The sequence below is a fragment of the Erithacus rubecula genome, assembly GCF_903797595.1.
Source record: "Erithacus rubecula genome assembly, chromosome: 13".
Lineage (NCBI taxonomy): Eukaryota > Metazoa > Chordata > Aves > Passeriformes > Muscicapidae > Erithacus > Erithacus rubecula.
The window spans coordinates 11,782,408-11,808,363 of NC_136665.1; the positions used below are offsets into that span (position 1 = coordinate 11,782,408).

General features: G+C 43.8%; 1 protein-coding gene across 1 annotated transcript; it reads right to left on the reverse strand.

Annotated features, from left to right (window-relative positions):
• Window positions 1-481: 481 nt before the first annotated feature.
• IHO1 (interactor of HORMAD1 1) lies at window positions 482-24,398 on the reverse strand. Its single transcript, XM_079317114.1, has 9 exons — window positions 24,052-24,398; window positions 17,013-17,172; window positions 15,545-15,702; window positions 13,690-13,738; window positions 12,969-13,056; window positions 5,707-5,810; window positions 2,685-4,930; window positions 1,038-2,627; window positions 482-1,002 (listed from the first exon to the last, which is right to left on the reverse strand). Exons 1-7 carry the CDS (start codon window positions 24,105-24,107, stop codon window positions 3,629-3,631), a joined length of 1,917 nt encoding a protein of 638 aa, XP_079173240.1. The 5' UTR covers window positions 24,108-24,398; the 3' UTR covers window positions 482-1,002; window positions 1,038-2,627; window positions 2,685-3,628.
• Between the last annotated feature and the right edge of the window lie 1,558 nt (window positions 24,399-25,956).

A 25,956-nucleotide genomic window follows, 5' to 3' on the forward strand; every position in this document is an offset into this window, starting at 1 on the left:
GGACTCCCGGGGACGGGCTCCCCGTGGAGCAGATCCTCCGTGGATCCCGGAGGGGCACCAGAGCAGGCTCCCGGGGACTAGGACACGGCGAGAGAGGATGCTGCCCGGAACAAGCACCGTGGTGGCAGCGGGCTGTGGCCGAGGCTGGTCCCGCGGCCGCCAGGGGTAGGCGGCGGGAGGGGGCAGTCGGACCCACTAGCAGGGTTCTGAAGGTCTGGGGGAGCCCTACCCCACACCTGCCCCAAAATGCCCTACATTTGTCTCTCAACCTCCCAGCACGGATACACGGCGCCCTGGCAGCCACTGGGCTGTGGGACCCTGCCAAGGTTCAGGTAATTAGTTAATCTGCTTAATTGTCCGGCTGGAAAACTGCCCACCCTGCCAGGGCTTGAGCTGGTAATGGTACGGCTTGTGGTGCCAAAGTCACAGCAGCTCAGGACCCCATCCTGCACGGTGACACCTGCACTCCAGCTCCCTGCCTGCACCTCAGCCGTGCTTGAGCCGCTGAGGCCCTGGCAAAGTCCTGTCATCATCATCTCTCTTCTCTCGCCAGGCCAGCAGGTACATGTGGCACCTCAGGTCCCCATGGCAGCACCTGTGTGCTGGCAGTGGCACACAGTGCACCACTCCTGCTCCCTGCCACCTCTCCATTCCCGGGCCACTGTGTTCACCACTAGTGCCTGAGGCATTTCTGGTACCCGATCCACTCCTTTGTGGGGTCAGGACTCTGCAGCAGCCAGTTGAGCGCAGGTCCAGGAATTTGGACAATGCTGTACACTGGGCCCCAGAAAGCAGGCAGGGCAGGCAGCTAGTCTGGGGATTAGTGCTGGGGAGGCCACACAGGGGGACAGTGCATGTGATCCTGCACTGCACCATGCACTGCCTGCGCTGGGCACCACCGCAGCTGGATGGTCTCATCCTAAGGAAGGTGCAGCTGCAGTGCTGATTGTGCAGTGGGACTGTGGGAAGGGAACTGGCTGTGCCCTATATACCACATATATACTTATATACCACAGTCATTGGAGCACCTTTAGCACAAGGCAGGGGCACAGCAGCCACCTCCACATTCTCAGTGCTGTCAGAGGTTTCCTCCTCTGCCAAGTGAGTCACTGGCAGATGAAAAGCTGAGCCCCCTGCTCTGTGCTGCTGCAGCAGCCACCTGACTGCTGCCTGCACAGCTGGGGATGCTGGGTGGAGGATGCAACCAATTCCCTCAACCCCTGTGCCCACAGCCACCTGGGTGTCACAGGCTTTTGATCACTGTTCTCCCCTTTCTCCCAGGTTCTCCCCAAGGAAAGCTTCAAAACTCTGGATTCAGAGTTTCAGAGAAAATTGCCCCAATTAAATGCCCTCAGACAGACCAGAACCCACCTTTACTTTTTTTTTTTTTTTTTTTTTTTTTTTTTTCTGACCACTGTGTGTTTTATGGTTCTGCCCTGTGCCCTCCACAGTTCTTTTTGTTTTGCAGGAGGAACCACTTTGGCAGCTTCCCTGGTTAAAGGGTGGGACAAGTCCCCTACAAACACCAGTACTGGGAGCTCCATGGAGGCAAAGGCCAGGAGAAACCACACATACCTGGGGTATGGCTGCTCCAGCAAGGAGCCAGTGACAATGAACTGGGAGTAAAGGCTGGGAGGCAGGACCAGCTCCACCAGAGTGCAAGCAGAGTGTATGGGAAATCTGCTGTCATGCAGCATGCATGCTTCCATTTTTGTCCAGCAAGGCTGGGAGAGGAGCTGCCATAGTCACAGCCATATTGGGACAAATGCTCTTGTTGGCTGCTAAAACCTCGAGGAGAGCCTGAGTGGGAATAGGCAAGGACAGGGTGGCATCGAGGGCTTCATCCCATTCACCAGGGAGGTTGTCCTACACAGGGGGAAAGCATTGCTGGCTGCTCTTGCTGCTACACCTTCATCTCCAGGGATTTTGTTTTGCAGTGTGTTCCAGTGTGTGTGTGTGGCAAGGAGCTGCTGGGGTCCCCAGGGCAGCCCTGCATTGCACCCCACAACACTGATGCTCCATCTTGGCGTGCCAAGGAGCCAGTTCCTGCTCTGTCTCTGCAGAGGGGCTTGCAGCAGACACCTCCAGAGGTCCCTCCAAGCTCAGCCATGTGCTGCTGAGCTCCCTGCATCCAGACCAGGGGCTGCACAGAGACCTGTACCCGTCTTTGCCAATCCCAAAGCGCACGGGGTGGCAGACCCCCCAAACAGGTTTTGCCTAGCAAAGGCCATGCTGGGGCTGCTGGGGAGACAGGTACACAAGGGCAACATGAAACAAGCAGCCTCTGATGCTGGCAGCCATCGCCAACCCCCTTCGCCGACAGAGGAGTCCTAAGGTTCCAAGGCTCTGGGGGCTCCCCATATCTGACCTTCCCCCCCTCACCCTCTTCCTTGTTAATTAACATCACTGGACCAATATTAAGCTGGAAGAGTGAAGGTTTCCATCTTTAAACACCAGAGAGGAGCTAAAAAAAGAATCCTCCCAATTCCACAGTCCAGGGGAGTTAAACGCTAGAGCACAGCTGCCTGGTCTCCTGCTGGAACAGGAACTCTGCCTCTGCCAAAAGAAACAACATAGAGACACTGGGCGTTGGGGAAGATGAGTTTATTAAAGCGAAAAAAAAAAAACTAAAAAAACCCAAAAAACAAACAAAAAAACCCCAAAAAAACCAAAAAAACAAAAACAAAAAAGGGATCCCAGCCACTTTCCTTGTGATGACAAAGCTGGATAATTTGAATTTGTGGCCATGTGGTCTTGTCAACACCAAAATATTTCTTTTGCTGGTGACATTTCAGATCAAAAATCACACAAATGCCTGAAGCAGTGGGAGCTGCCCACAGTCACAGCTGGGTACCTTGAGAAGAGTTGCTCTGTGGGAATTGGGACTGTCCAACATCTCATCTGCTGCATCTGCCTGTCATATCTTTGGTGTCTGAGAACCACTGCCCTTGAAAAGGGTATGTTGGAGAATTCCTTAATCAGCCAAGAGATACAAAACTTCCTGGAATCTCTGAAACCAAGGAATTTCAGCCTGTTAGGTGAAGAGATATGATAGTGGACGAACCTGAGATGCTGGGGTTTGGTTTTCCTCAGTTAAACCTGTCCTTGCCCAAAGTTCACAAACAACTCCTGAGACAAACCTGAACCTGATCGAAATCAACTAGAGCAATACTACTCTACTAAAAACCTGAACTTTTACAGAACAAACCGACAGAGATACTATGAGTGAGAAACAGTGAAGTCTCTGACCACAGAGACAGCATTATATTGATCTAGCTGAGGAGTTTCCAGCAGATCTCAGTGCCAAATCTGACTGAGCTGATCATCTGCTCTGTCAGCCCTCTCCTCCCAGGGAGTGTCAGGTACTTTGCTGCTGTGTAAAGGCTATGGTAACTCAAGCCCATGGTATCTCTGCCAGGAGCGGGGAAGTAAAACAATACAGATCCCCTCAGCTTTCCAAGCCAGGGGAGAGCCCTGCTTAGATCCCTTACAATATCTCAAACTGGGCAATAGCACTTTTGAGCATCTGGCCTGAGTCTTGCCCGTGACTAAGCAGGTAACACACCTAATAAACTGCAACTGAAATGGTCATCCTGCACTAAGGGCTCCAAACATGAAACAAACCCCTTCAATCAGAAGAATCACAATCAAACAGTAAAGAGCAACAGGCTGTATTCTGTTGAATGAGCAGATGTGGTTTCTTGGAGCTTGAGGAGCTTTGGAGGCTGAAGCAGCTCATTTGCTTTACACCTGTTGTGCTACACAGGGAAAGTACATCCTCCTCTGGAGAGGAATCCAAGAGATACCTTTTCACACTGGAAGCATTCATTGTTTTTTTAGTTTCAAGACTTCTATTTTTTCTGCTGGCAAGTTGTTGCAGGCTTTTATCAGAGTGTGGCACTGGTGGGAAATTCTTTGTAAGCCCCAGCTGAACACTGCTGAGGATCTGCTGATGGGGAGCTGCAAAAACCGGGTCAGAGTTTTCTGAATTGAGATCAACCAAGTATCTGGGAAAGGAATTTTTTCTGGAGCTTTCCAACTCAATAATCCCACTTGCCTTCCTCTGCTTCAGCCCACTCTCAGGACATCCAGAGCATTCGCCTTTCCTCTTAGTGAAGGACATTGTCTTTCTCCCTGTTGCTTTTTTCCAGGACATCCTTCCTGGACTCTGTTTTATTTTGTTCCCTACAGCTGCCTTGTCCACCTTGTGGTCTGTGGACCAGTTGCTGTGTTTTCTCCCAGGTGTAGCTTTCTGTGCAGAATGGTGGCCAACTTGAGGCTGCTGCTGCTGCTGTGATGGTGTCAGGGGTTTAAACCCTCGAGTGCCTCTCCTGAACGCCTTCCTCAGTGGGGTTGGTAGAGGCATTTCCAGTGGTATAGGAGAGTGTTTCTTCTGACTAATCCCCAAAAAGTGTCTGCCAGCCCGGCACATGCAAAGATTTGGAGTACAGCTCTGTGTCTCCAAGCTGGATTTCACCTCCTGCAAAAAGGTACTTGCTCTGCCACAGGCTGCTGTAGCAGTGGGGCTGGCTTTGTTGCCTGAGGCTGGGTTTTGATCACCCTCAGATGTGCCATCTTCTTTGACCTGGTTCCTTCCAGGGGAGTCTCCACATTGCTGCTCTACTGTCACACAGCGAGACCAGCCTGAGCTGCTGCAAGCTCTCTTGCCTGGGCAGCATGGGTACTCCTCACTCAGAACACAGTGCTGGCACAGCCCAGGGGAGGTCTGGGCAGACTTATCTGACATGGAAGGGGGCAGGCTGGCACTAGACACAAGTGTGTGCTGCTCTGCTGTGGTATTACACAGGTTCAGGAAGCCAAGTTCTTTACACGCTTTCAGGAACTGGTCATACAGCTGGGCTGGCAGTGACTCCTGACCCTCCTTCAGCTGCTGTATACTGGATTTCATATCCAAAATCTCCACATCTTTCTGGGGAATCAGAAAGCAGAGCAGAAGAAGTAAAAAACACACAAAAAGGCACAATAGTAAGAAAGTTTTAGCTACCATTTTTCAGTGTGGTATTGACCCAAAGATTAGCAAATTGTATCTTCCTGTGTAATAGATACCCTCAAACTGTCCCACAAAGGTGAGATGTTTGGGATTAGAGCAATCCCCTAACCCTCTGTGTACCCTCTCTCCTAGGAGCACTGCCTTCTCATGCACTGGTATGACACATCCTTGCCAAAAGCAATTCCTGCAACAGGGCCTTTGGAGAAACCAGCCCTGATCAGGAGGTCTCTGACCGGTCATTCTTGTGTCTCTCATATCCACTTGTTTTCTTTTTCTGTCTTTTTTCCTCTCCCTGGGACACACCTGGCTGATGGGACAAGGTGCTGCACTTCTGCGAGGTGCTCTCCCCTCACAGACATGCACTGCACCATCTTCTCCAGCAAAGGCATGTGTCAGGTGAGGAAGCAGTGAGTGCTCCATCACAGCCTGCCACATCAAGGCACTGTTGGCTTCCTCTCTTACTGATCAGGCCTTCATCAGAGCTTACAGCATTGTTAGCCAGTGCTTGGGTAAGCCTCTGTCAGTATCTGGCCTAGAATTAGCATTTTAATATGTCTTTCCCCTTTCATTATAACAGGAACAGTCTGCTTTATAATCCACCATTTCAAGGCAATTTAATATTCAGTCTGTATTTTGAAGAAGCAGGAGAAATTCAGAATGAGGATTCAGAATAAGAGATTAATTTCTTCACTTACGGCTGCAAGTCTCCTCTCCATCTCCAGCAGTGCCTGCTCCATTTGGCTTTTATCTGTCAAAGCTTTCAGCACCAAGCTGGAGTGACTTTGAAGAGCATCTTGCACTAAATGGGGAAATCAATAATATACACATTTAGTCTTTTATTTGTAAATGTGAATAAAGTACTATCAATACTATTGCTACTTCCTGCATGGCTTGGCATGAATCTCCACAATACTCCTGCTGTGATCTTCCCAAACCCCAAGCAATGAACAATGGGGTGGATTTTTAAAGCAAGGCACTTGAAATGTATAAGATGCTGCATTGGGCAAACCTTATTTCCCTGTGTTAATGTGGCAGCTGGAAAAGGAAGGCTGTGCAGAGCTGCAGAATTTGGTAGGCTGAATGCAGGGAAGGCTGAGGCTTGGTTGTCTGCCAGGTGCACGACAGGCATGGCCAAGGCAGGGGAACCCCAGTATAGCTGATCCACCCCTGTATAAACAATACTGTCATGCAACCAGGTGATGGTAAATGGGGCTTGAACAGGATGGAGTTGTAAGAGGTTAATGGCTAAGAAGTACAACCAGAGAAACTGGTCAGAAATGCACAGGAGGCTGAAAACTGAAGGAAAGAGGGAAATTATTAAGAAGTGTGCAAAGAATTGGAATTTCCATTTGCTGGTCATGGGAAGATATGGGGTCAGAAACCACCTGAACCAGGCAGCTGTGCCCAGCACTTGGTAGTGGAGGCCACAGTAGAGTCCTGTGGAAGCACTGGCTCCTTGGGAGGGTTTTTAATTGGAGCAAGTTGCTCTTGGCTTCAGTCAGTCTTACTGAAAAACTGATAAAGCCTCAGGGATTTGTGTTACATGATTGGATAAGAATATAACTCCCCCCATACAGCTTCAATTACTCTTATAGGTACCACTGCTGTGCCTAATACACTCTGGAATTGGAACAGAGTTTACAGTGTGTGTGGAGATGAAAAATCTTTAGCAATCTTGTGGAAGTCTACTTTAAAATTGAAAATTGGGACAGAGAGAAAGAGCTGAGAAAGAGCTAAACATGGCTGGTCTTTGCTGTGAAGGGTGCAGGAAGGTGTGTACAGATGGTGTGGAATGTTGGCTGGTAGGCATAAAACAGGATCCAAAGCATTCCTGCTAAAGTAAAGCACTGCCAAACCAATGGGCCAGGATAACTGAAACCCTGGAGTGCTGGAGCACTGCATACCTAAGAAAATCAGAATAAAGCCTACATTTCAACAAGTTGCTACAAGATTACTGCAATTAATGACTCTTCTTTTGCTACAGATCCAAGATGTTTGATTGATGTTGGTGTCAGAGGAGCTGAGAGCCCACCTGAAGCTGTTCCTGCTCAACAGTGTTTATCTCAGCTCCTTGGTGAGCACTTCTTGCCCCACAGTGCTGTGCTCACAGGCTGCAGAGCTGCAGGGCACTGGGGATCCCTTCTCCTGCTCAGCTATTTTCATTAAGCTTCCAGGGACTTAATTATCTCAGTGAGATATGCCCTTCTGTCAGACTGTAAACGGAATTGGTTAAAGAGCTAAAAACTATTAGAGAGTGGCAGGCAGAAAGTGATTCTACGGGCTTTGCTTCTGTGAAAAAAACAGATGTTTTAAAATTTTGGGACGGAAGAAAGGAAAAAAACCTGAGCAATTATGGGCTTAGTAATTTCTTTTCATAGAGTGAAAGGTTTTAGAACAGACTTTGAGGAGAAAAGTACTTAAAGATATGGAGGGAAATGAAATAAGAACAAGATTTTATAAAAGGTAGATGGTGATTTAATGCACTAAGGCAAGGTAGACTTCTTTGACAAAGAAAGCACAGTGGTCCTTCTGTAGATTCAAACCAAGCTTTTCAGTGGAAATTGTCACGTAATAATTAAAAAATAATTTTAAAAAGAGAAAAATAAGGGGAAATCTAAAAAATAAGACTCAACTAAAGAAAAAGCATCAGCTCTTGAGCTGAGTGGCATGAGGGGACAATGCAGCTCTGAAAGGTGCTTATCAAGACCTTCTCATGAGCCAAACAGGCTTAAAATCTGCTGTAGTCACCTGGGTGAAAAAGCCAAAGTGCATTCAGTTAATTAGCAAGTGACACAAGGATGCAAATGCCAGCACCAGAGGCTACAGGTGAGACAGGGCAGTGTGATGCACAGCAGTACACCAGCTCTGGCTGACAGTACTGCTATGCACCCTGGAATGTCTGGAAGCCCACAGACCTTCCCAGCTGTTTAGGTGCAAGGAAAGAAAGAGACTGAACTAAGACATGGGCAGAGAAAAGCTACAGGTTAATTAAGTGCTTACATGGTAATCTCCTCTTATGAAAGGAGATTGAAAGTGTTTGCCTCATTCAGCCACGCGAAGCAGAGGTGTGGGGTGGCACAGGGCTGGAGGTGCTGCTCAGGGATGAACACAGGGAATGGCACCTCCTGGCACCAGGAATCCCCTGTGCCCAGCTGTGTTTTTAACTTTGCCTCCCCCCAAAGGAGCCCTGCTTGGGCACAGTGCACACAGCTGTCATCTGGGAGAAGGAATCCAGCAGTTGCTTCATCCATGCATCATCCTCACACACAGTGAAATAAAACCACCTCCTGAACTTGAGCTCGAGGGGAATTTCTCCGTTATTTCAGGACACACATCACCACATGGCTCTGCCTTGTTCTCTGTAGGAGCTTGGCTGATTTCTGAGGATCAGCTGCACATATTTCAAACAATATGCTGTTGCAGACAATTTGGTTGCTGTTTTTGATCTTTTAGTGTTTTGCTCTGACAGATTTAGACTGTTTTAGAAACCTGCAAATCTATAACTTGCAGAATTTGTAACAGGGGAGTGAATGTTTGAGTGGGCCTTTTAGACTTTTCATGTCCCTGATTAGACATAATCTATCTGCAATCTGAGAGCAGATTTTTGGGGAGTCTGCCAACCTACAAAGAGAGGGAAAGCAGCAGTGACTAAAGGAAGAAACTCCTTTCATGTCATTTTATCACCTTCCATGTCTATAAAGTGGAGGTACAGGAAGGGCAACATCTGAAAGTTTACCTTATCTTGCTGCTCTTCCCTCTAAGTTAATTTTAGCTCAGAAATATTTTTAAAACTTTCTGGTTTCCCTACTCTGTCTATTCTTCTACAACATGGTATCCTCAGTCTAAAAATAGTCCTGCATCCACTGGGCTTGTGATCTGCACATACATTTGACTCAGCACAGCATGCTGCCGGCAAGCAACCAGCAGCCAGCCTTTTGAAAGCATTTCGTTTGTACGTGTAGGAGTAGTCTGCATAAAAAACCCTCAGTACAGAGGAGGGGCACCCTCCTTCCCTCCTTGCTTCCATACCCAGAGGAGTGTTTGGACTTGTCAAACACTAATAAACAAGGTAAAAATAAGTGTTAATAAAGGCTTACAAAAAATAGGCCTTGAGAAAGCCAAATTACATCAGATCAAGGACCCTGTTAAGTCAAGTCTCTTTTCTTTGAATATGATCAAGAAGGGCTGCTTCAGAGGTTCTCTTCAAATAAACCCTGCAGTAGATAGTTATTCAATAACTTGATCACAGACAGAAAATCTTTACTCAGTTAATGGGTGACTTATGCACAGACTTGTGCCTCTCCTGAGGTAATTTAAACAAAGCAGTTTTTTACAATCTGAAACATTGCTGTGTTTTGATTTGCTGTACCCTAGTCTTCAGATGCTACTGTTTACAATAATAACATTTGGAATGTGAAATCTGGCATGAGATAAAAGGCTGAAAGACCTCGGGGAAGGGCTGCCACCCTGTGCTGCAGAGAGTTCCCTGCAAATCAGCCTGTCTGGGTGCAGCTGCACTCCCAGCAGCTGAAAACTACAGCCTGAGCAGTCAAGGGAGAGAGCACCAGCCTCCCAGCCTAGGAATATTAAACAGCAACTGCTTCTGATGTCTCTCTATCATCATCTATGCAGCTCATCCTGAAATTGGCACTAACAGCACCGAGGCTTTAAATAACACTTTGGAAGGAGGTTGGTTCCCCCACGCCCAGATTCAGTAGGGGAAATTGGAGGTGCTTTAAACCTGGTGAGACACAAGCAGGGAAGACAGCTCTGGAGCTCAGCAGAGTGCTACATGTTCTCCCTGGGTAGCTATGGAGCTGTGCCAGAGGGTGAGACAGTTGGGCTGTCATGGCTGCATCCTGCTCAGATATACTCCAAGCAGTTAGCTGGAAGATTTGTGCTGGATCCCATTCCACAAGACATCAGATAGCACCTGCATTGGGGGACTGTGAGATGAGCTGCCCCTGATCTCACCCTGGGATACAGCACACAGTGCTCCAAGCCCTGAATTGTGACAATGAGGGGTTTCAGTATCTACTGGAACATCTACACTTCCTCTCACCATCCATGCTGAGATGTTTTGGAATCTGGTTAAGTCCCTCACCTCAACAGTTTTGTCAGTCACTGCTTGACTTGTTAGCAGCTACATGGAAAAAACATTTTTTAAATGAGTTTCAAACTTTTTGTCTTTTCTATCCATACAGTACATAAGGGAGTCTGAATTGGGTGTCCTAGTCTAGACCATACTGTTCAAGGCAAACAAGCTCAAATCCCATCATTTTAAATATAGTCACCCCCCCCTTGGAAATTTTGCCAGCAGCTGCTGGGCCTGGGGAGTCTGGAAGCAAGTCATGTTTGAAAACCACTCACTGGGCACCACATCTTGTCAGAGAACTGCATCACCTCATACCTCTGTAAGTGACATATTGCACATTACTTTGTCACCCTTGATGGCAGTACATCAGAGGATTGCCTGTGGCACACTGACTGGGAGGATGCTGCTCATGTGCACTGCAGACAAGATGTTGTGGAGGATTTGGCTGTTCTGAGCTATCACAGCTGGAACTACCAGATAACAAAGCAGTAAAGCAGTGCAGAGGGGGCTGAGTGAAAATTGACATTTGTATAAAATAATAGAATGTTTTGATAGAAGCGCAGGTATATAAATTAAAATGGGAAAAATATGCAAAGAAATGAGTTACAGGAGTGGAAACCAGAAGGAAAGAGCAAATAATGAGTGGGCAAGTCAACCAGAGAAGCTGTACATATATATAAGGTGGAAGAACTGGGGCCACAGAGTCTGTCTGCCTCTTTACATCCCTGCACACTGCACACCGAGATGAGCAAGGCACAGAGCACCTGTGCCTCTGTGGAAGTTGCTCAGCCAAACCTTTTCTCATCTCCAGTGCCAGACACAGTTCTATCCACTGTGGGCAAGCACATATGGACAAACACTCAAAAGAGAACATTTTAAAAAATCTTCCTGCACAGACCATGCCACCCAACAGCATTTGGAAATGCTTGGGAAATACATTTTGAAAAATATTTTCTGTTTTGTTCTTTCCTGGTGGCTATGCAGACTATGCAAATGTGCTTGCTACCCACTGCTAAAAATGCAATCTTATAAGCTTTTGATGAAGACAGACTTGATTTCAAGTTCCACCTTCCTTTGCTTTTCAGAGCTGTTGGAATGTCCTGGTGCACTTGTTCTCTTCATCTTCTGCATTCCTCTTCTACCTGTGAAATCCTTCCCTGCCAACAATTTAACATGTCTGCCATGTCACCCACATCTGAAGGTACTGCATCATCACTCACTGACATTCAGAACTTTATTAGCTCTTTCACCTGAGTTTTGGAATTTTATACAATTTTTCAAGGGAATTGCCTCTTTTCAAGGCACTAGCATAGGTATCTATTTAGTAGCAACTTAATTATCCATCACTGTGATATCAGTCAAATGATAGTGTTTATCTACAATTAACCAGCGACAGATGAACCTCCCAGGAATATAAAAAGAACAATATTGTGCAGCATGTGATGATTTTCATTATATATTCAACATTCTGCAGCATGATGCATTACAGAAAGTGCCAATTTTTCTTTTCAATTGCTTTGGGAATCTAGCAGCATGCACGTCTGGGAGGTTTCTCATTTCATTCAAGGCACATTCATTGAAAATGGATATGGAGAGGAAACAGAACAACTGAGTAAATGATATGGAATGAAGAGGGAGACTCATGAACAATAGATTTGATTTTTGGTGCCATGACAACAATTTCTGTACATGAGGTATGTGAATTAGGCAAAGTCCTGCTGCAGAGTGGACAAGTTGAGACACTGAAGTAATTAGGCGATGGGAAAAAGTGCAATAGAGAATTTGCTGTGCTGGCCAAAGCAGACAGACTCTTGTTTACATTAGGGTCCCACCAAGAGCACTTGCCAAGCACGACAAGGGAATGTTCTTAGTACAATGAGATTGGTATTTGAATGTACAGCCTATCATGGCCTCCAGCATAATGCATCAGACTCCACTCTTTTTGCCTGAGAGGGCTCTGTTGATTTAAAAGCTATCTGTCAAAGATGTGCTTTGTGGAAGCCACATTTTGCCACACAGTGAATACTATTGTGCTTTTGTGAAGGTCTGCTGCCTTCATCTCACAAGATACAACTCACTTCACATTTCTTGTGTATATTGAAAATGGCCTTTTGTTCTTGCACAGACCAGAGCAAGCTCTGAGCAGTCCTGACAGGGTGTTGATAAAGCATCATACCAGCATTAAAAATTAATGTACTCTCAAAGGCTCAGATCTAAGCTAAATTAGAAACAATTTCATGCAGCATTTTCCCTCAGTAAAGATTTCTGTGATTAGCCACTTGAGAGACAGAGTTGTTCAAAAGTATTTTACATTATTAGTTTTTCTGGAGGTCACCTTTTCATCATGGCAATAGTGTGCTTGACTATGTGCTTCTTATTCAAGAAATGAGCCGTACTAGTTTTGTTTACATCCAAAACTTAATCACTTCAAGGACAGAGGAGCTATGGAAAACTTCAAACAAACATAAGAAAATCTGAGAAAGCCCTAAAAACTGAAACCAGATATTCAGGATATAAATATCTAAGTTTTTTTTACCGTGTATTCCATTAATACTCTGGATAGTCTAAAAATTATCATACTCTAGAAAAACACAAAAACAGAGGTGTGTTTATCTATTTAAGAATAGTGTCTAACCATGCAACACCTAAGTACAAGAAAGCAGAGAAAGGGAAGAAATGAGAGAGTAGGAATGCAAAAATGGACGTCCATAACATGGATAAGTCTTATTTTCTCTCTCCCTTAAGGAGAACATCTGTGAGTGGCATGACTTGCCCAGTTTACCCCAGCCTCCAGACAACACACTGACATTTGGCAGTTTGACTGTGCCCTCTGCTGTTAACAGGAGCACAGGAAGGACTTACACGTCTTGGAAAAGGTTTCTTGGCAAACCAAAATGGATTTGAGTTTGGAATCAAACTTTTCTTCAAACTTCTCCAAGGACACTTGCAGCTGCAATGGGAAAATTAAAATATTGCCTTTTGTTTATTTGCAAAATCACATCCCCAGATTCCACAGAACAACGACTGGAAGTCATGGAATGGAACAGACTGAAAATGGTTGTTTATCTGTCACTTGAAACAATTTGTCCAGCTGTTGGTTGCAACCCCAAAGATCTGGGTTGGCTCAAAAGGCTCATGAAATCTGAATAGATTTCAAAAAAAGAGATACTGATCTCTAAAATAGGATTAATAATAACTACTAAAATTAGTTATAAAAGTGTTGGAGGAGAAACATTCACCTTCAGACCACAATGACTAATCCTGAGAGTAGGCTGCTTTCCTCAGGCAGAAGGGTAAAGGAACTGATATTTGCAGGATGCCACTACAGCTTGTTTTGCTCCACAGACCCAGAGAAATTACACTGGTTCTGAGGCAAGTCCCTAAAGACCTTGATCCTAAGGCCACAAAAGCAATGGTACATGCAAAAAAAATTACAATTGCTGGTTTAAAGTATTTGAGTACTTAAGACACACATTGTAATATTTTAAATATCAGCATAGTGAAGGAGAGAAAGTGAACACTGGGTGGTCTGTGGTATTTCTAACTCTTCATTATTTTACATTCTGAATTTGAAGTAACGTACCTCTTGAAACCTGTCTTTGGTGCTGGAAATAAAGGAGCTTAGGACTTCACTAAAATGGAAAGAAAACAACAAGTATGAACCAGAAATGTACAAAAATTGAAAAGATCACTGTAGAAATGAGACAGGGAAACACTGTAAGGCATAGTATAGTATGAAATGTTAGCATGAAAACACAATTACTTCAGGGGGCATAACCCTTTGAAGTCACCTCAGTTGTTTTAGGAAAACATGGACTCTGTGAAGTAAAGAAAAAAATACATATACACACATGCCCATATACATCATATACATTAAGTTATGGGTTTTTTACTGTCAGATTTTTGGCCTCTCTCTCAAATTTTGTTGGCATTTGCACAAGTGTCCATTAGCTGCTGGGGTGTGATCACTGTGTTATCTGCTCCGGAAGGACCCAGCCTGTGCGGTGACGTGCCAGTTGCTGCGATACACGGGTATTGTGTTTGGACTAAAATAACTGTGGGAAAAACGTGGGAAAAGCTTCAGCATCAACAAAGCCCAGGCCAGGAAGAACAAATACTGCAAATCCTTTTCTCCTGAGATTATGCCTGTGGTTTCTGTTATCTGTCCTTTTAAGTTGAGCCAGCGTATCAGGAAGCAGCCTATATTCATGATTAACCCACCACACCAAAATGCACGGATGGTTGCTAAGCAAAGTGATAACCTTTTCCTCTCTGAAGATTCAGGTCATTTTAAGTCAATCATTTGAGTGATCTAATTACAACAGCCAAAAATATGCAGAGGTCAGGTATAATCTAGTTATGAGAATTAGGCAGTGCTTCTGAAATCTCTCTAGACTTATGGAAAGGAAGATACTATTTTTCTTAGTCAAACTTGAGGAGGCTACAAACTGATAAATTATACACTTATCTTTACAAAGATAATATAGTTATTTCTAAAAACAGGCTTCTAATCTGGGAGCAAGTCTGGAGTGTAGGAAGGAGCATAAGCCATTTAAAGAAAAAATAAAGAATAATTATGAGTGATGCCTAAACATTTAAAACTACTTTCTCATTTCATCTTCCTCTAATAGGCAATAGAGAATAAAATTTTGTCTTATCAGAAATATAGTGCTCATTGAAAAGGCAAGAGAGATACATAGCCAGATTTGATCAAAGGCTTTTTAATAAAAACACACTTTACTTTGGTTCTGACATTATAAAATCTACCATGCTAAGAATTATTTATAGCTGCACGAGGTGCCATATTAAATTTTTGAGCTTAAAATTGCTGGCTTGTTCCTTAAAGTCCTTCAGGACCTACGGGTGCATGTAATTCTTGACATCTGACAAAGAACAGATGCAAATTATATTAGCAAATAACACTTGTCTGTTACAAAAAACAAACAAACAAACAAACAAAACATAACAATTTTGTATGGAAATAAAATTCTAGAGATATGTGCGTGTTTATGAAGATGCAATCTGCACACAAGTGTGTTTGGCAATCCCCTCATTGGGCCCAAATGTGAAGGGCATCCTCAGAGTCCCTTTTATAAATTCCCACACAGCCTATAAAATTTTGAGAAATAAGGGTTTTAACAGAGAATCAATACAGAAAAAAGAAACAATGCTGATTAGACAAAGAAACACAAAAGTAAATTCAGGCCAGAGTTTTGCTGCTCTGTGGGGCTTCCGACTGAATGTATTACATAAATTGCTAATAAACCCTATTCTCTTACCTTGTTACTCTTTCCAATTAGAAATTATGTAAAACTTGACAATACTTTTCTTGGAGAAATATGTAGCTATGTCATGTATAATATGTAAGAGGGGAAGGAGGAGCTGCAGGGAGTGATAACCACCAGAATGGAAAGAATTTCCAGTGGATGTCTACATACCGGTCATATTTTTCCTTTATTTTGTTCTTATTCACTTCAAAATTTTCCAAGACACTTTTCATTCTTCCTGCACAAAAATTAAGAGAACCTTTTTCTCTCGTTTCTTCATCAAATAACTGTGGCTTTGTCTGGTATTTGGTAAAAATACTGGTCTCACTCTGTGACATAAACAAAAGAAAAATGTTGAAGCACAAAAACAATCAGAACATTAATTAGAAGAAGCCATTTGTTTATCCAGTGCTTTGCAGACAGACATCACAGTGATTGGACATGACAGATTAGATTGGATGAGGAGATTAAGAATTTTTTGAGATTATGCATCATTTAGTGTGTGCCTAGTTAGATCAACTCGCTGTGGAACTCAGACCCAGCCCAAATTCCTCCAGACACAAGCTTTTCTCTCATCTTGAGGATTTTTGGTTTGCTGCAATTATAAGGTGCGCAGGTTTTTTTCCTTCTGTGTTCAAAACAGACTATAAATGAATTCCAGTGTTCCTGGAATTGCAGAAAAGTTCAAGAATCTCCCTGTGCAGAAATCTAAAACAAAATCTTATTGAATTTCCTGGTGGATGACATCATTTTGCTGCCAACTAGCAACATCGACAGACTGTAGATGAGTTTTTCACATGCTTCAATACACATTTTCGAACAAGAAATTTAATATTAATGTGAAAGCTTCATTCTACAAAATTTCCAGACACTGTGTGACAAAGATGGAAATGCCTTTTTCTTAAAACATAAGAAAATGCAAATTCCATTAATTTTTTGTTTCATGTTTTGTGTCTGATGAAAACCGCTCCTAGGCAAAATGCATTGGACAGCAGATAGCATCTGGAACTGAAGGACAGCTTGGGGCCTCCAAGCTGGCACCATTCCTCTTTCCTAATCTTGGCTCCAGGTGTGTTTATTCAATCTAGTTCTCTCTGTTAGCAGCGCAGGAACTATTTTAGTGGAGACTGTTAACATCATAAACCATGAGCTGTAGGAGAAACATTGTGAGCATAGAAACTCTTCAGCCCTATCCAAAATCATCCAAGCATCTACCATAACAACAATGCAGCAAGGTCATTGTCAGTGCAGGGAAGCAAACACTGAGTAGTTCTGTCATTTTTGTGGAAAGCTAAGGAAATGAAAGAAAAATAGACATATATTCTAACTTGGCTAGGTAGGTGGTCTAAAAATATTAGCTTGAAAAGAATTTAATATTATTTGAGTAACTTGAAAAATGTGATTGAAGAAAATAATACCTATCTCAATCATAATTTATAACAATCTGTTATAAATACCACATTCATCTGACCAGGCTGCTACTTCATCTTGTCACAGTAAGGATGTGTATGTAGGAAGATGATCACTTGATTTCAGCAGTTACTGACATTTGCAAATGTTACCACTCAATTTCAGAATTTTCCATTAACTTTGAATGGTGGCTGTGTGCCTGCACAGGCTGACTGAGAGCAAGACTCACATCCTGGGAGTTCTGCTGTCCCGGCTGCATGCCCAGCTCCAGCAGTCCTGCTGCTGACTGCACATTCTCTGGGCAGAACTGGGAGCCAAAGAGCAGCTGAGAATCACTCAGACTCGAGTAGTCACTGGCAGTGCTGCTCCTCGTGGAAAACTTATTAGGCCTGAAATGGTACAGAGAGAGATGTGAATGAGTCTGGAGCAATTAAAAAGACAAACAATTTCTGTTGTAACTCAGATGTTGCTTTGATTAATTGGAAGGCAGTTCCAAGAGAATAAACCTTGCTGAGTAATAGTTGACATTTCTTGGGCATTTATTCTCCATATGCCTTAAGTCTGACACAGTAGAACAACAAATAAATAGAGGTAGCATATGGCTGGATGAACTGATATGAATTGTTGGAAGTATTTCAAACTTATTAACATGCTACACAAAAGTGCTCTTCTTTCCCTCGAGCGTTACTCAAATAAATCTTTTCTAGATACTCTTGATTTTCTGCTGTGTTACTCTGATTCTGCTCCTCTTCAGAAACTCTCTTATATTGCTCTCCTCCTTTATGGAATAGGGTTGTGGCACAGGACCAGCTTCCCTCAGACAAGGGCTCCCCTGCACAGCTGCACTGCTTCTCATTGTGTTGGAGACTGGCTTCAATTTTTTGTTAGCAAAAATACATACAAAAGACTTCTTTAATTTTTCACAAAGAATTGTAGAATGGTTTGGGCTAGAAGGGACCTTAAAGATCACCTAGTTCTAACCCTCTTGCCACAGGCAGGGACACTTTCCACTGTACCATGTTATTCATAGTGCCATCCCTTCCAGTCTTGAACATTTACAGACATGGGGCATCTATCTACAGCTTATCTAAGCCAGTGCTTCCTCACCCTTGCTGAAAAGAATTTTTTCATAACAATCAATCTAAATCTACCCTCTCTTGGTTCTTGCTTTTTTTTGAGCTGCCAAGATGGAGAGATGTATTGCTGCTCTAGGAGGTGGGAACTAGAGACCAAAAGAAATGAAAATAATTAATGAAAAATTTACACAAGGTTTTTCTTCCATATCAAATGATACAAGTAAAGGAGAAGGAACAGGATAATAACTCATGTGTATAACAAGAGATGATTACCCCAATATTTATTAGCAGTGACGTGTTTGGTTAATCCCTAGTTTTGGAAGGAGCCCAAACATCATAGACACAACAGGGAAAGGATTTAGCAGCAGTACTTGAACTGCTCAGTCTCCATTATATAGTAGTGTGACTGACAATATCATATTAATACTTTTGGCTTTAAACTCACTGAGTACACTGAGCTGCAGGCAAAAATAGATGAGGTATGGGTTTCTGGATTCTCAAAAGGCCTGATAAGTCTGTCTGAATTCAAACCTTCTCCCTTAATCCCTCTCTGGACCCCAAATCTGCTAAGAAGAAATCTGAATACAATTTTATTTGCACAGCTTCTTGTTTATATCTCAGCTAAGCTTTGTAAAAAAAAAAAAACAAACTTAATCTACAGGGCAGTATGTGGGAAAGAGGTGAGCACATGGGCTGCCATGACCCCACACAGGCAGAACCCTGTGAGCAATGTGAGTAGTACATCTCCCACACCAGTTTTCTAAATCCTCTTGTCTTCCAGCCAAAGAAAGCTCTATCTTAGTTTGAGGAAGGGTTTTTATAATCTTTAGATGTGCTATAGTCTTGATAAACCCCCTTTGAAAGTATCCAGTACAATTGGTGAATACCACACCCCACAATACGCTTGTTTTCTCAGATGCTCTGTGGTACTTAATACCTGAAGCACAAGATTCTTATAACAAAGATTTTATGAGGAGTATTGGGCTGAGAGGACTTTATGAGCCAAGTGACTTCCTAACTTACTCTGTACTACAACCAAAGGCAGCTCTTGGCTGCTCTGGAGCCCAATTTTTCTGTCTGAAGTCCACTACCTCAGCAGTTGGTTTAGGAAATCAGAGGGGGAGGTGAAACAGATGTCTCTTTTGAATACATTCATTCCCCCGAGCAATGGATTTCTTTCCCCCTTGCTTAACACTGCTGGCAATTAATTTACTAACAAGGCCATCTGGTCAAGCCATCATCCTGGCCATGCTTGTCCCTGACAGAGAGATCAGACAGCCGTGATCACATGTGGGATCAGATGTGTGATCAGGCAACTCCAGCTCTTCTAACCACCTGACTATTCCCTTCAGAATGCCTGAGATGCAGGGATGCATGCTCCATCCTAAATATAAACTCTTTCCTATAATCATTGAGGAAACATCCAAGGTATGCAATCCCACTTAGCAGTCCCTCCTAAGTGAGGAGTGCAATAGTTTACCTCAGGAGAACTTTTGGCTTTCTGCTATCATGAGCCATGCCCCAAATGTGTGTTGGTGCCTGTAACATTCCTTTGGTATTGGCACTGGCACATGCATTCAAAGCAAAACCAACTTTAGACATGTAAAACAAGTTCTTGAAAGCACCAAAAAATGGTAAATCATCCTCTGCTGACTGATGGTCAAATGACTTCATTCTCCTACCTAACTTAATGCAAGGTATTGCAATATTGGCAGCTCCAACCCTTTCTCGTGATATGAGTGTGACCTAAAAAATCTGCAGGGTTCTGCATATCTGGGGGGTCAGCTAAATCTTCCCAGTCTCTGTTTCCTTGTTGTCAGTGGAAATTCCCCCTTTATAGGAGGAGTTAGAACTTTCAGGAACTTCTTTAATTTTTCTAATTTTCTGATTTCCACTCCAAATATTTTAGCACAATAACATGCAAACATTCACCTTTCATTGAAAGGTTCTGCCTTATCTCAAAACAAACACAGCATGTGATAAAAACCCTCTTCTTATGTTTCCTAGATCTTCTAAGGACATTAACAAACTAAAGCTTCATAACAGTAAATTGTGATAGGCCTCACCAATCTTTTTTTTAAAAACTGATATTCGTGTTCTGTTGTTTGGATCTGTCCTAATGTGCCAACACCAAGGTTTAAGAGTCATCTGAAAAAGCAAACTGACACTTCCACAATTTGCAATGTAACATTTGTCTGCAGTGCTGCTCTAAGTGATTTTCTCTGGTTCTGTCATCCCCACTGAACCTGTGCCAACATCCCTCTTCTTCTCAAGCACTGTGGGTGAAGCACACTTACACCTTTCTGACACATTTCTTCAAAGTGCAGTAAAGCCTCTTTCCCAAAGAAGAGATCTTTCTCTCCTAGTAGCAGTGTCTTGAGTAGGATCAGTGCCATAAAGTCTCTCTTCTCCTGGTTCCCATCCAGAAAATCTCACAGCCCTTTCTGCTCCTCCTCATTTAGGGACCAGGGCTGAATCACAACAAATCCAATTTAAATTCTGGGAGCTGCCATTCACCTGCTCTTCCTCCTGGCTTTAGCCTGTATCTATAGGAACTGTCTCTAGCTCTGCTATACTGCTCCCATCCTCACTATCAGCTGCCTGCCAATGTGCCAATGTGCTCAGCAAATGAGCAAGGATCAGACTTTGCTTTGGGTGCAGGGGAGCTGGAGTTTTAAATCAGGGAGTTTTAGCTGCTATTGCAGCCTCCAGCCATTTGCCATCTCTTCATTGGAAACAATCACAGCAGAAAATGATTCTTCTGCTTCCCATCCTCTGGAATGGCATGACCTGCTTTCTGCAAAAAATTTGCACCATATCCTAAAAGGAATTTCTATAAACAGATTCTGGCACTGGCGCTAATGTATTAACCATGATGAAATCCCTCTCACTTATTCAGCTTAAACACTGCATCCAGTTTCCAGATTTCAGGTTCAAAATCCCTCTGGTCTTATTTTAATTTCTCAAGGTCATTTTTATATTCTGTGAGTTTATTCATTATTCATTCAGCTGTGATTCAATAGTGCCTAGACATTCTTGCCTTGGAATCCATGCCAGCCCTTTGTCCCAAGCTGGTTACAACAGAGCCTTTTCCTTAAAAGGAGATTGGGATTTCTGCAGAGTAGCCCTGTTTGCTCCCACAAAATACATCCCAAACTATATTAAAAGTTAAGCATCTGGAGATCAATTTTTTTTCCATCCCCCTCTCTATCCTGAAGCTACCTTCCAACCTTCAGTTACAGACCTGGTTTCTCATTCCTGTGAGGCTCTGGAATTTTACAGCTGCTCTCCAGGTCTTTGTCCTGGCTGTCTCTTTCATTTTCTGCTTATTCTCGAACCTTAATGCAACTTCAAAATATGTGACCTTGTGATGTGGGATGGAATTTCATGGGATAATGGATTGAATGAAATTTTTAAACTTGGAAGTTACTCTCAACACCAGAAATTAACCATAGAGAGTAGTGGCCCAAGAAGGCCTTAACTTCAAGCACCTGTTTAAAATGCCTCTTTAATATTTTCATAATTTCTTGGCCTTACACACTCTCTGGCAGGCTTTCTGCTTCTGATGTCTTTGGGAGTCAGTATATGAGTAGCTTTTATGCATTTAGCAAGTTACTTCTTTTCTCATGGTACAAGAAATTTCTCATAATTTCAATTTCAAATCTAAATAATCAAGTCTAAATAATCTTTCTGCCTCAGGCAAGCATTTAACCCTTTGGGCTGTACAGTTTAATTTATTTTTAAATTAAGTTTCTTATTACTATTCCTGTGTCTTTTTTCTTCTAATTAACAGTAGAGGATTTTTTGGCTTAGCAGAGATACTGACTTTGGTTCCCTGCTGCCACTCTCATGGTAGCACTACAAGAGTAAATAGCCTGAACAGGGATCTTGTGCTCAGTTCAGGGCCTGCGAGCTCCCTGACCAAGGCAGTTATTGATGGTTTCTGAAATGTGCTTTCAGCATCACACTCCTGTGATGCTTACCCAATCAATCAAAGGCTGGTTGTATCATCACTGTTTTTGTGGCTGCTGTTCTCATACCCTCTGTGATCTCCCTCTGCCAGCCCTCCTTGCTGAGCAGACAGCAGAGGTGCTCTAATGTGGCACTTTCCCGAATGACGGCTGCATTTCAATCCATAAAAACTGTGTGCTTTGTCAGTACACTTCAATTGAGACCAAGCCTTCCCAGTATAGCTGTCATGTGGCCCCCCTTCCACCCCCTAAAATAACTGGCACCCTGGTATTATTGTCCAACCTGATAATCTTTCCTTTGCTTCATTTCTAATATCTTTATTACCCCAATATTCATACATAAAGCCAGGTGGAACAGGGCTGGTTCCCCACACCCTGTTTCTCAGGCTGTTACGGTTGCAGAGAATCACTTGTGTGTCTGACAGATAACAAATAAAACCCAGAGCAGTTTTGGGCTTGTGCAGAGCTGTGGCTGTGAGGGCAATGCATCACTGGAGCTCTGTGTTTCCCGGGGACCTGGTGGCAGCTGCTCTCAGAAGTAACACCCTGACTCAAACTTGCAAAGAACTCACAGAGTGAGTCATACTCTGCCTAGATTATACGCTGATTTTATGTTTCGTTTTAAAGCTCCCTGAAAGAGTTTTCTGGGGATTAAACAGCATACCCTGCTGTGGTGGGAAAGGTTTCTAGTAATAGAAGTGAGCCAGGGAAAAGTAATCAGCACTTTCCCCCCCTATTTCAAATACACACACACATTCACTTGTTCCTGTGGGAAACTTTTCTTTCCTTTAGAAACAGTTAATTGTCCAGAGAAAATTTTCTCCCTCTTATTACCTCCTCCAAAAACTCATCTGCATTTCCACTAATGTTTTATGCCCTATTTGACCCTTTTGAACTCACTTGTAAGAAATGTGGAATGCTGAGGAGTGGGTTTTAAAATCTTGCCTATATTTTCTTCCTGCATTAATAAATGAGTTAAAAGGGAAGACATTGTAGGTGATAGGCTACTTTGGAGGAGAAAGAAATACAAGTGATCCCTTTCCAAACAGACATCTGTGCTTCTTCCACTCATTTCCTTTCCTATGGCATAACTCCACAGAATTATTTATATAGTTTTAAAATGTATCTTATGTATCTTGTATATAATATAAAATTGCAATTATATATTTTATATATAATATTATGTATTTTAAATATATTCTCTAAATTTCCCCTCCTCAGTCTCTGACAGGAAAGAATGTCACAGGTTCTCCAACTAAGAAACAACTTACTGAAAACTAACAACCCCCCCCAAAAAACCAAACAAAATAAATCTGCAGGTACCAAGAAGACAATAGAGTTAAGTAATGCACAATTATAAAGACAAAACTGTGACAGATATAAATACATTTTTCCCTGAATTGGCTCCCCTTTGCCCGCTGCATCTGTGCAAAATTCAATTAATTCATATGTATATGACAAGCATTTTTATAATGGGCGAGAAAATGAGTATTATGTTTTCATTATCATCCATCATTGTGGTAACATCTGGCCAAAGAGACAGTATGACTAAAACTGTGAATTTGAACAAGTTAGTTATGTAAGTGGGTTATTTTACTAACAGAGGGTCAGAGCAGCAAATTCATCAATTAGCTTTTCTGGAGTCAAACAGGGAATGAGTCCTATTGCCTTTTTTAAACATGTGATACAAAGGATGCTCTGAAGTTCAAATTGCAGCTTGTCTTACATATTTCCCTCCAGATGTTTACATCTGAATATTTGTTGTTTCACTATAGATTGTAGATGTGGGGAGTTCTAGCCTCTGCTGGGAAAAAAAACAAGCCATCTGTATAAATGCAGGATATGGAATAATTTTTGAGTTACATAATGTGTAATAATATTGCACATCACGATTTGTTCTATCTGCCCTCTGCACAGGCAAGAGGAACACTTAACTTATCTAATGAGATGAGGACAGTTCACAGGGCTTCCCCAAAAATACCCTGAAATAGACAAAGGTGCAGCTTCCAGCCAATGCTGATTTTTAAATTTCCACCAATGGTGGATCTATGGCAGTGCTGGTAAGCTGGAGGCATAAAAAGGATCCTGGAGAGGTTAATGAATTCACATGAGATTTCCCTAATTAGCCACAGATCAGTTCTGGATCAGTTCTGCCATCACCCCTGCCAAGCGTTTGGTTTTACACCCCATCCCCTCTCCATCTCCCCCCACTCACACTCACCCAAGGGCTGTTGGTGTGCTCAGCATCTCCTTGATGTTCCAGACATTGAAATTCATGTTGTTGTCAGGGCTGACACCCCATCAGGGAGCCCCCAAACAGCACCATGGCCCCAGCTCTCATGGCCTCTCCCCGCCAGCAGCGGCCATGGGGCCACAGTACCCTGCAGAGAGGAGGGAGATGGAAGAAGATGACCAGCCCCACTCAGGGCAGTGTCACCTGTGTCATGGGGACAGCCCAGGGGGACACAGCCTTGCAGGCCCAGGGCAGGCCTGGCCTGGGCCCTCCACAGGCCTGGGATGCAGCCAACCCCTAGGCCTGCCCACCTGTGGGGCCTGAGGGGCCTCGGTGCCGGGGCAGTCCCTGGGCCTCCCCTCAGGAATGGGGGTTCTGGATCTCACCTCAGGAATGGGGGTTCTGGATCTCACCTCAGGAATGGGGGTCCCTGGGCCTCACCTCAGGAATGGGGGTTCTGGATCTCCCCTCAGGAATGGGGGTTCTGGATCTCACCTCAGGAATGGGGGTCCCTGGGCCTCACCTCAGGAATGGGGGTTCTGGATCTCACCTCAGGAATGGGGGTTCTGGATCTCACCTCAGGGCTGGGAGTTCTGGATCTCACCTCAGGAATGGGGGTCCCTGGGCCTCACCTCAGGAATGGGGGTCCCTGGGCCTCACCTCAGGAATGGGGTTCTGGATCTCACCTCAGGAATGGGGGTCCCTGGGCCTCACCTCAGGAATGGGGGTCCCTGGGCCTCACCTCAGGAATGGAGGTTCTGGATCTCACCTCAGGAATGGGGGTTCTGGATCTCACCTCAGGAATGGGGGTCCCTGGGGTCACCCTGGGACTGAGTGTCCCTGGCTCCTTCCCTGGAGCTGAGGGTCCCTGGATCTCACCCTGAGGCTGGGGGGTCTCTGGAGCTCACCCTGCGGCCATGGGCCCAGGATCAGCCCCAGCTCTGCAAGCCAGCGCTTGCCCCTCACCTGGAAGCACAACCCCGGGCACAGGGGGCCATCGCAGGACACTGGAGGAAGAGAAAACCGAAAGCTTGGAACCTGCCACACTGAGGGCTGCTCCCATGGGAGCATGGCAGCCACAGCACCCATTTCCCTCATTTCCAGAGGCTGTGCGTTCTCTCATGTAAATACCTCTAGCAGAAATGCAGAAGGATTTAATTTCATCCATCAGAAGTATGACAAAAATAACTACCATCTAAACATTCCCCAAAGAAACATTCTCAAATATGGTTTTATGGGATTTTTTTGCCTCGTGACTCCGTAACCCCCATGTCAGGAATGTAAAACAGGCATGCTTGCTTGCCTATTTTTCCTCCTTTAATTCAAAACTTTCAATACTAGTTAAAATATTTGTTTCCTGGCTCTGAAGGCACTCTATAAGCATAAACCACTGCAGAAATAAGGTTGACATAAATTCATGGATAGATCAAGGGGGTTACTTACATTCCCCTTTATTCTCTTTTGCCTTTAGTATTAAAGGCAGCCAAGAGCTCAGGGGTGTCAAAATAATGGCTTTCTTGATGTATATATCTAGTTTCCTAATCAAATCCCATGTAGATAAAGCTTTCACTTTAGATAAAAATATAAAATTCTGGCATTTTACCCATAAAATCTTATTGGAGTGATTTCACTGCATTGCTTTGCTTGACATTACAGCACTAGAGTTGGTTTAAATAGCTTGGATTAATTAAGGCAGCTTGATACCTCCCAGCTAAATGAGAAGACTCTGATGGGTTGATTTTCTAGGACCAGAGTAGGGAGTTGCAGCTTGGACCGTGTTCCTACTTCAGGGATGGTGTAGTGGCTGGGCTGTCCAAGGCAGCTGTGGTATGGAAGGCAAACCTTTCTCCAGAGTGCCAAGCTGATGGAAATGTTGACATTCATTGCAATTTT

What these genes read in the sequence shown, in the direction of transcription:
- IHO1 (XM_079317114.1), bottom strand. Translation starts at nt 24,107, where the DNA reads ATGAATTTCAATGTCTGGAACATCAAGGAGATGCTGAGCACACCAACA. An exon ending in AGCACACCAACAGCCCTTGG is followed by an intron (nt 17,173 to 24,051) that starts GTGAGTGTGAGT and finishes GTACCATTTCAG; the next exon opens with GCCTAATAAGTTTTCCACGA. An exon ending in ATAAAGGAAAAATATGACCG is followed by an intron (nt 13,739 to 15,544) that starts GTATGTAGACAT and finishes TTTCCATTTTAG; the next exon opens with TGAAGTCCTAAGCTCCTTTA.